This window comes from Sander vitreus, chromosome 3 (assembly GCF_031162955.1).
Source record: "Sander vitreus isolate 19-12246 chromosome 3, sanVit1, whole genome shotgun sequence".
Classification (NCBI taxonomy): Eukaryota; Metazoa; Chordata; class Actinopteri; order Perciformes; family Percidae; genus Sander; species Sander vitreus.
Window position 1 is genome coordinate 18210010 of NC_135857.1, and position 10983 is coordinate 18220992.

The window sequence follows — 10983 nt, forward strand, 5'->3', positions numbered from 1 at the left end:
ATACCGCACATACACGAACATAAACGTGATCTTGTTTTTAACCATGTCGCCATGACAATACATGCTTTTCAATGGTACGTCAAGAAAGCTCCTCTCTTCTTCTCAACAGGTTGCTGAAAGATGACCGCTCTTTCTCATTTGTCCCTCGCTCACGACTGGAGCTCCCAGAGAATTTTCCTAAAGAGATCACAGGGACATGTTACTTCCTGGAGGCGGGGACATCTCACAGCCATGCCTCATTGACCAGCTCTCGCTCCGCTCCCCCGGCCTCTATGAGGAAAGTCTCCTACAGCATTGGGACCATGTTTCTAAGAGAAACAAGTTTGTAGGTCCTATACAAAGACTACCCAGATATTCATTATGTGAGAGGCTGGATTTGAACCCGTGAAACAAGAGGGAAACAGATCACACAGATCTTTGGATATGCAAATGCATTCTGTGAAAACTTGGATTCAGACCTGTGGGATGGCCTATATGAATGAAACTTTAAAAATGCTCTCATTATAGGTGTAAAAGAACAACATGCCCTCAACTACCCTGAGCAAGGAAGATATGGTTCAAAAGACTTGAAAAACAGCAACTGTGCGAGTCTCACATGGACCCTTCCCCAAGGAAGTGTACTGAATGGGTCAATTAGCAGAGAAACCTTAATATAAAATGTAGTAATCTAGCTGGATTCCTCAGCTCTATACCTGGTTTCTAGTTCTCTCCAGTGGTCTCTCCCAAGTGTTACCCTAGCGTGGGGCTAGAGGCAACAATGCTTGGAGAAAACCTGGAGAAAGACCATTTACGTGACGAGTGTTGCACTCATTAGCAATTGAATTGCGCTAACAGAACAAATCCACTTTCCATTGCAAAAGTGGATGCAAAGGAATTACATTGTATGAACTTTCAGAAGATAGCAACATTGTCGTAAATGTTTGCTGTGCATCGTGGCTTCTTGTAGACCACAACTGAAGAACTATACAACTCCCCTTCCAACTGTCCCTAACTCATGTCAGGCTTTACCAAACATACTTCTAACAGCTGATGCTCGTTACATCCATCAGACAACCTAGGACCAGTTGGTCGGTGCGGGCACAAACAAGGAGATGCAGTAGGTTTAAAAAGGGGTGAATAAAGGAAAAATGCCAAAAATGCTAGTACTAAGCTGATCTTAGAGCCTTTTCTGCTTCTAGCCCACAGTAAACTATAACCAAGGACAATCCAGCCATTACATTGCAGGTAATCTGTTTAGGACTGAAAATTATTCCCAGCTCAGTGCCTTTTTGCTGCTCAAATCAGGACAAATACAAGATGGGTTCATTTTAAATATTTGAAAACGCTGACGAAAACACAAGGGGCACTTAATTTATCTTGTGTTTCTACTTGTTTTAAAACATTTTTATGACATGTCTGTGATTAGCTACACTAGAGAGTGACAAATTTGAATGAGGAAATGACACGTGCCAAAGTTTATTAGCAGAATTTGGACCCATGGTGTTGCAAGTCACGACAGGCGCCTTATCCCACCGAACCACCAGGAGTCCCGACTAGTCGTGTCTTTCATTTTGAGACGGTCATGAGTGGCAGGCGAGATAAATCAAGCGCTTCTCAAATAGTTCTATTCATCTGTTTTTTTTTTTTGTCCAGATCAATCAATAATACACACAATATAGTACTAATAATATAGTACTTTACTAACTTGTACACATAGTCACAGTATGCATGCTTGACACAGTTCACATTTACATACACAATATTTTGTAACTGCATTGTTTTGTTACCACGTGGATATACAATTATACACTAGCCCCATGCAAAAGTAACCCCCAGGATTCAAATTCAAGTCTACTAGTTTGCTGGTAACTTACTCAGTGGAAATCTCAGGCCTTCCAAACACTTTAGCGTAGCTCAGTGACCAAGACATGGGAAAATAAAGAGAATCTTCATAAATTGTCATCATAAAGTGGGAAGTGAAGGGTAGAAGTTGGATAGTCTTTGAATATATTTTAAACCTTGGCAAATTTGGACATTAACTTAATGTAACTCACGTTACATTGCTGCCATTTCTCTTTTTGGTTGTCACCATCACATAAATCTGTCACCAGTAAAGTACAAATCATACATCAAGTTTATATCAGTTTAAATAGCTGGCTGTTGGCCCAGAGAGAAAAAAAACAACTTTTTGTAGGAAGCATTAGTTTCCATGAAATATTATTATTTGTTATGTTGTTTTTATCATTAAATGAAGTACACAGAGATTTGTCAGCATCACATTCTAATTTTAATTTATTATATTATTGATGACAAAGAAAAGTTCTGAACTAATCTAGGTTGTTTAGATTTGAATAAGTGGTACTCCCTCTGCGTGCTTACCTTATTGGTGTAAAGAAGGTAAAGTTTTTTTTTCTCAATTGTACAATGTGGCTTGAGTTAATTAAACTAAGAATACATTTTTGACAATGAAAACTCCAGCACAGGTTTTAATTCACTTTTCACTGGAAAGGAAATAGCATGTTGCAATTTTACATCTTGCCAAATGACATAGTGGTTGCTGAACCTCTAAAAGATCAAATAAAATGTGCCAATTAAATCCTGAGACACCACCAGCACAGGCTAATCTTGCTAAAATAAAGGATTCAGTTCCTGCTGTCTGCTGTGTACGTGCAGTTATGAAAGGGCAGGCCGAGCACATTTTGACAACACTTTGTCAACTCACTGGCCTTAGGCGGGGATTGAACAGAAACACATGCTGGCTATAATATGTAAAACACAGCTTTTAAGAAAACATCAGAATGGTAATTTACTTGGGACAAAAAAAAACTAATGTCCATCTGGCCGAAACTTTCACCCACTAAAGGGCATTGTGCCCTCGAAACTGACATTAACTCTATAGCAAAGCAATGTGCTATACATTAATAAAGGATGAGAGGTGGGGGAAATGGATAAGTCGAAAAGATTTCCTTTCAAACTGCCAGTGTTTGAATAAGAGTTTACAAGTGCTTGAAAACTTTAACTAATAGTTCATTATTGTCATAAATAATTCTAACAACTGACATCAGAGGCCTGACATCAGTATTATCAGAAAACTTGAAACGCTTACCCATTTACAGCATGTTCTGTAAAGGTCCTGATACATTTTGGCAATGATGAAAAAAAAATAGATATTTTAGAGAATGTTTACATCCCAGAGTCTTATCCATACTTACTGTAAACTGTACTATAACTATTACCTTTTTTTTTTTATTTTTTTTTTTAAATAAATTGTTTCCTGTTGCTTTAAATATAGGCTACTATGCAGTATATAATTAATAATGGACAGGACAACAATACCACCTAAAGATAAATCTAACCAATCAAAGACTTGGGAACATAGTTGTTAGCATACAATATATGTATCAGGAATTGTAACACGATAAAAACGTGTATTAACTCAGAATTAGGTGCCATTGTTTAGTGGGTCAAGTGGCAACTCAAAAGGTAAATTAGTGGCAACAAAGCCAAAACAGTTCCTGAGACCAAAAGGTCTTCTATACAAGTCATGTTTTCTGTGAGAACCAGAGTCTGCAGAACTTACAGTACCTGGGACATACATCCTATATATTTACACGAGTGGTTCAAAGGTTTTGCCCTTCTCTCTTTATAGTAATGTTGACATGCCTGCCTAACAAAAGTCCAATAAGTTTAATATAATTGCCAAATACACTAGAAAATGGTTCATGTTTTAAAAGAGCCAGAGGGGAGTTCCCCATGTCTTTAAGGCCTGGGATAGTAGATACTGCTTAGCCTTATGTTTGCCCTGATGATACAGTTAAGTATAATATTATTATTTCAGATGCCACATGGACCACTTTACAGAAAACAGCAGTTTTCAGAGAGGAACCTAAAGTGTCTTTATCTCTATTTTAATTTAATCAAAAATCCCATATGGACAAATGAACAAGCAGTCCCTTGTGCACAAGCTTATTATAGGTCAAACTAGGAACACAGGACAAGTAGCAATGTGATGTTACTCTTGGAAGAATATGTATAGCAACACAGTCTCATAGGGTACAATATCCACAGAATACACTCCAGTCCAGGAAGAACATAGAGATAGACACTACTATCACATTGTATCCAGTAATAAAAAAAAACTGAATTTCCTTAGGGTCCTTGTAAGGTTAGTGTATTTGACAGTTGTGTCATTGAGCCTGGGGTAATTTTTCCCAAGGACAGGCTTTCACATATAGAGACGCATAAGCACTCTCTCTACAATGCCTACATGCATTAATGTTTACTTAATAAATATATTGTAGCACAAATGTAGTGCAGGTGTCATTTACATTTAACTTAAGCAGCGCCTGAATTCTGCAGCTAGGCTAAATTAAGGACATTACACTAGTGTTACACCCATGCAACTTGTGTCTAACGCTCATGTCTCCAAGTCTGTAAATTCTCAGCATAATATTAAAGGTTTGGTCCGATCTTACATGTCTTACTGTTGTAATGCTGAGGGACTGCAGGTACTGGTTCTCTACAGTGTTGTCACTAACGGACCATTACACTGCAGTGCATACTGTAGGTCACTTACTCATACACAGGCATACATCACAGTTACAGTTTTAATACAACTGAGCTGCGCTGCATAAGCTTTGTCTAACAACGAACATTAATAAATGTCATGAGTCTGAGGTAAATGGGGGATGGTCAAGTCAAAGTCAAATACATCCATAACTCCAGCAACTGTTGTCTGTCTGCTTGCCTGTGTATGTCAAACAATATAAGAACATATTGAGTTTGCAAATGTACAAACATAATAATTTGTTAATAAAGGTATTTTGTACCTGTAACATCTGTACAATTTAGATCTATTTAATATATAAAACTGAAAAATGGAAATTGTTACAAAATTATATAGCAGATTTGTTTTGGTATAATTTATAAAATGATTTGACATTATCACAATTTTCACTGCTTTGTTGTCCGTTTTCTATTTCAGATACTTTATGTCAGTATATGTGCCATCTAAAGCTAGGCTGGCCAGTGTCCCACAAAACCTCCCCACCCTCAAGTAGTGTTTTTTTCTTTTAGGAATTTAGAAAAAAATGTAGATTTATCCATTGACACTATTTTATTTATTTCATTCTACATCACATGTTGAATGGTTTTCTTAAATGATGGTTTTTTTTAAACATTTTTTCTTCAACTGACTGAGCATGACACTGTCCTTTTTATTGAAGAATAAAGTTGCTTAACATATGTTTTTTACAGGACATTGTTGTAAACTGTCTTGTTGCCAAGATCAACTTCATCCCCACTGACTTGCAGTACAACAGGTCTAGGCTAATGGGAAACTAGTCCCTATTTGTTGTAACATTAGCCTGGTTTTAACTGCAGAAACAAACATGGTGGATGCTTGTCATTTCATGTCCAGGGTCCATAAAAAAACCCAGCCCTCCTGAAGGATGCACATTATTCCACCGAACTCCAATCTATTAACCTTCACCCACATGAGAATAGTAGCTTCCATGACGTTTGTTCACCAGCTCAGTTCAAAACTAATGAAACATTGTGACATTTAACAATTCTGCATTTCGTTGGGAACCACTGTTCAATGTCAAAAATCTGGTCAGTGTTTTTTTACTGTGATGTCATATTGTAAACATACAGTACAGAGCTGACCCTGGACATGAACTCTGTTCAACCCTGTTGTTAGAATCAGGTGTGTATGTGGAAGGCCTGGAAAGCTGTTAGTTTCTGACTGACATTAAGGGCACATATTCTGTCTTATATTATGTAAATAAATAAAAACACCAAGTATCTTTAATAAGGAAGAAAGTCTGTGGCTTCAATGAGTTGTATGTTATGTGGTGGCCTGCTGCCCACCGGCGTGATACCATCCTGTTGGCTTTACCAAGTCTTGTCTTTCACTTCTGACCTCTCTTATTCTTGAGGGATACAACATGTACATATACATTAAACTCTAGACACTGGAACTGGTACTTTATTTTAAATAGAAAAACAATGAGCTGGAAGTCATATAAAGCTCTGAAAAGCTGAGGGGAGCAACAGATTTAGGAGAAAATTCTTTGTAGGTTTCATCATTATGAAGAGTGACCCCTTTCACATTATCATGTTATTGTAAAGTTGTGAGTCAAATAAGCTGATTTCCTGAAAGCAAGGCGACATCATGTTATATCCAGCATAGCCCCACCCATCCTCCACCTGACTAGTGGTCTAGTCAGGCTGGTCAATTGAAACCACCTGTGTGGCTGTGCATGGCCTTTAACTTCATACTAATGCTCTCTGTCAATGGAGACATGGATTACGTTAACTATTTCAATCCGTGCAAGTTGGTGAAAATTATCTGCTTTTTGTTATCTGTCCCAGCTTTCATGAGCACCTTCAGCACAGTGCTGTGTGCCCATGCTCTCACTAATGATGGTTCATTAATCTTGTTTCACTAAGTCTCATAGTACTCACTTGTCAAGGTGTAACGTTTAAACAGAAATGCACTAATGTACAGTCAGGTCCATAAATATTGGGACATCGACACAATTCTAATCTTTTTGGCTCTATACACCACCACAATGGAGTTGAAATGAAACGAACAAGATGTGCTTTAACTGCAGACTTTCAGCTTTAATTTGAGGGTATTTACATCCAAATCAGGTGAACGGTGTAGGATTTACAACAGTTTGTATATGTGCCTCCCACTTTCTAAGGGACCAAAAGTAATGGGACAATTGGCTGCTCAGCTGTTCCATGGCCAGATGTGTGTTATTCCCTCATTATCCCATTTACAAGGAATAGATAAAAGGTCCAGAGTTCATTTCAAGTGTGCTATTTGCATTTGGAATCTGTTGCTGTCAACTCTCAATATGAGAGCCAAAGAGCTGTCACTATCAGTGAAGCAAGCCATCCTTAGGCTGAAAAATCTAAACAAACCCATCAGAGAGATAGCAAAAACATTAGGTGTGGCCAAATCAAGAAAACAAATTTAAGAAAACATTCTTAAAAAGAAAGAATGCAGCGGTGAGCTCAGCAACACCAAAAGACCCGGAAGACCACGGAAAACAACTGTGGTGGATGACCGAAGAATACTTTCCCTGGTGAAGAAAACACCCTTCACAACAGTTGGCCAGATCAAGAACACTCTCCAGGAGGTAGGTGTATGTGTGTCAAAGTCAACAATCAAGAGAAGACTTCACCAGAGTGAATACAGAGGGTTCACTACAATATGTAAACCATTGGTGAGCCTCAAAAACAGGAAGGCCAGATTAGAATTTGCCAAACAACATCTAAAAAAGCCTTCACATTTCTGGAACAACATCCTATGGACAGATGAGACAAAGATCAACTTGTACCAGAGTGATGGGAAGAGAAGAGTATGGAGAAGGAAAGGAACTGCTCATGATCCAAAGCATACCACCTCATCAGTGAAGTATGGTGGTGGTAGTGTCATGGCGTGGGCATGTATGGCTGCCAATGGAACTGGTTCTCTTGTATTTATTGATGATGTGACTGCTGACAAAAGCAGCAGGATGAATTCTGGATGAAAAGTGTTTCGGGCAATATTATCTGCTCATATTCAGCCAAATGCTTCAGAACTCATTGGACGGCGCTTCACAGTGCAGATGGACAATGACCCGAAGCATACTGCGAAAGCAACCAAAGAGTTTTTTAAGGGAAAGAAGTGGAATGTTATGCAATGGCCAAGTGAATCACCTGACCTGAATCCGATTGAGCATGCATTTCACTTGCTGAAGACAAAACTGAAGGGAAAATGCCCCAAGAACAAGCAGGAACTGAAGACAGTTGCAGTAGAGGCCTGGCAGAGCATCACCAGGGATGAAACCCAGCGTCTGGTGATGTCTATGCGTTCCAGACTTCAGGCTGTAATTGATTGCAAAGGATTTGCAACCAAGTATTAAAAAGTGAAAGTTTGATTTATGATTGTTAATATGTCCCATTACTTTTGGTCCCTTAAAAAGTGGGAGGCACATATACAAACTGTTGTAATTCCTACACCGTTCACCTGATTTGGATGTAAATACCCTCAAATTAAAGCTGAAAGTCTGCAGTTAAAGCACATCTTGTTCGTTTCATTTCAACTCCATTGTGGTGGTGTATAGAGCCAAAAAGATTAGAATTGTGTCGATGTCCCAATATTTATGGACCTGACTGTATGTGTAAAAGAAAAGATGTAGGCAAACCAATCTGACTGTTAAAGGAGGCTTTCAAACTGTGTTGATAATTTTCTGACTGATTGCAAAATGCAAAATTAAATTGGTTGCCATGTAAACTATGGTAACCAGACAACAACTCAGACAGTGCACCTTCAATAAAGGTCCTATGACACATGCTTTTTGGATGCTTTTACATAGGCCTTAGTGGTCCCCTAATACTGTATCTGAAGTCTCTTTCCCGAAATTCAGCCTTGGTGCAGAATTACAACTACTAGAGCCAGTCCCACAATGAGCTTTACTTAGGATGTGCCATTTCTATGTCTGTAGCTTTAAATGCTATTGAGGAGGAGAGAGGGGGGGCAAGGTGGAGGGTGGGGGTGTGGCCTTGACCAACTGCCATGCTTCGCTTGTTTTCTAGCCATGATGTCTCTCTTTCTCATGGCGGGCCAAATTCTCTGGGCGGGCAAAGCAGAGAAAGGGGAGGTAACCTTTCCCCTTATGACGTCATAAGGAGGAGATTCCAGATCGGCCCATCTGAGCTTTCATTTTCTCAAAGGCAGAGCAGGATACCCAGAGCTTGGTTTACATCTATCGCCATTTCTAGCCACTGGGGGACCATAGGCAGGCTGGGGGAACTCATATTAATGTTAAAAAACCTCATAAAGCGAAATATTCATGCCATGGGACCTTTATCAGTCAAATAACACTCAAGCCAGAAACCTGCAAAACATTCAATGACAACTTAAATGATGTAGTTCATTTCCCTCCCATGAATTCTAATACTTCACCCTCTTCTCTGTTCAGTTTCATATTCTCCTCCAGCACCCCATCCGTCCTTCCTCCCTATATCTTTTACCCCTCCCACCCTCTATATGCAAATACATCCCCATTACACTAATTGACTCTGGGAGGTTTGAATATTTCACATGGACCATCTTCACTGCACAGAAGAGCGAGTATGGGCTGTGGCATAACATCGCACAAGCTATTGTGCTAATGGAAATCACACACAAACACACACACACACACACACACACACACACACACACACACACACACACACACACACTCACACACACACACTGAATGAGTGAACAAATATAATTTTATTTACACACCGTGTTTGTCATATTAGCCAAATGAAGCAGGTCCGAGTTATGGGGTGCTGACAGTGTTACAGTCTGACAGGGAGTTATGAGGGTGGTGTGGGGTTAAGGTGTTTGTATTTTATGTGTGTGTCAGACCACTCTGCATCAGAATTAATTATGCAGCCAATATTCATAGACGAATGTAGAGGAGATGCTCTCTGATCTGTGTGTGTGTGTGTGTGTGTGTGTGTGTGTGTGTGTGTGTGTGTGTGTGTGTGTGTGTGTAGAGTCTGTATTGAAGGACGTTGATTGTGGTTTGGAATGTTTTCCTTTCAGCTTGACCTCAGGATTATGTCTCCTGTGAGAGAATTAAAATTATTTTTAATTGGTCTTTATATCTCAAAGCCAACTCTAGGTCTACTTGCTTTTCCGCTGCTTTCAACTGCATTACATAGTCTTCATCAGTGGAAGGAGTTTGCACAGTTGTCATGGAATACCTGCTGATACGATTATGGTTTAATCTATAGGAGTTTTACCGTAAGACTTCTCGTCCGTGTTGGCTTGGTTAAAAGATCCAGGAAATGTTGTACTGTAAGCAGACCTTCGAAGTGTAATACTCTTTAAAGACCAAAGAGAATTTTTTTATTTAAAAACAGAATGTGACGACTCAGTCTTCATCAACCTTCATCAGATTAATATGTATCTGTATCTGTATCTACATGTAAACGTATAGATGAAGATAGGAAGAAGGATTGACCTTCATCTTCCTCGTGGGGCTTTTTAGTTAATAAACTGTCAGACACTCGCTAACAGGGTGTGTCCACTCACACCCACTGGAACACCCTGCCAGCCTCATTGTGTGTGTGTGTGTGTGTGTGTGTGTGTGTGTGTGCATTAGTTCAGTCGAGGGGCGTGATCCTCAATAATGAATTACTGCTACCTTCTCACTTGTTTTCTTCTTTTGTCTGTTTTCTCCCTCTATCTTTCTCTTGTCCATCACATTATTCAAACCCACATCATTTTATTTTTAATTCTAGTGGAGATCCCAAAGTTTCCAAACATATCAAATATGTCTTTGTCTGAACTTTGGGGTAGAAAAATAAATCATTGGGTCTTGAGTTTGAATATTGTAAAGTTGTATTGTAAACATCATAAAACTGAAATTACTAGCTGGGACAAGCTGTTACAGAATAAATATAACACTACAGCAAGGAATAAGATGACTTTAACAACCCTAAAACTACAAAAGGGAAAACAATATGTTCAAGTGTGGCTGTTGAAGAATCTTTACAAACAATGAAAGAGATGACAAACAAACTGAAACCTCACACAACTTTATCCCAAACAAGCAATAATCCACATGTCCTGCATTGCTCTGATATTTTCCACCAGGGGGATTAGTGTTGATCCATGCAAATTAAAAGATTATAGAGGCAACCTCACAAGGCCGTGTGAGTAGGAAGCTGTTCATTTTTACTCTGCTGTATGCATTTGTGTGGACATTTGGCTTTGGGTAATCCTCACAGGATGAACGCATGTGACATGAATGTATATTTTTCATATAATCCTCTGCGGTCACCCATATGTTAAATCCTGGTTAATCTCAGAGATCTGTTTATGTTATCTTTGGGACAGCGTTTTTTACCTATACATGGTCATGTTTAAAATGTACATTTCTAATGTCAGTTTGGATTCCTGATATTACTAAAACTGCTGTTTTGATACAGCTGGAACAAGAGGTA

General features: G+C 39.0%; 1 protein-coding gene across 1 annotated transcript in view; it reads left to right on the forward strand.

Annotated features, from left to right (window-relative positions):
- The window catches only part of gucy1a2 (guanylate cyclase 1, soluble, alpha 2), a 49610-nt gene extending 43837 nt beyond the window's left edge, over positions 1 to 5773 (forward strand). Inside the window, exon 9 of the mRNA XM_078246342.1 lies at positions 110 to 5773. Within this exon, the coding sequence (XP_078102468.1) occupies positions 110 to 329 (220 nt within the window). The 3' untranslated portion in view covers positions 330 to 5773. The remainder of the gene's footprint in view (positions 1 to 109) is intronic.
- Positions 5774 to 10983: the final 5210 nt, after the last annotated feature.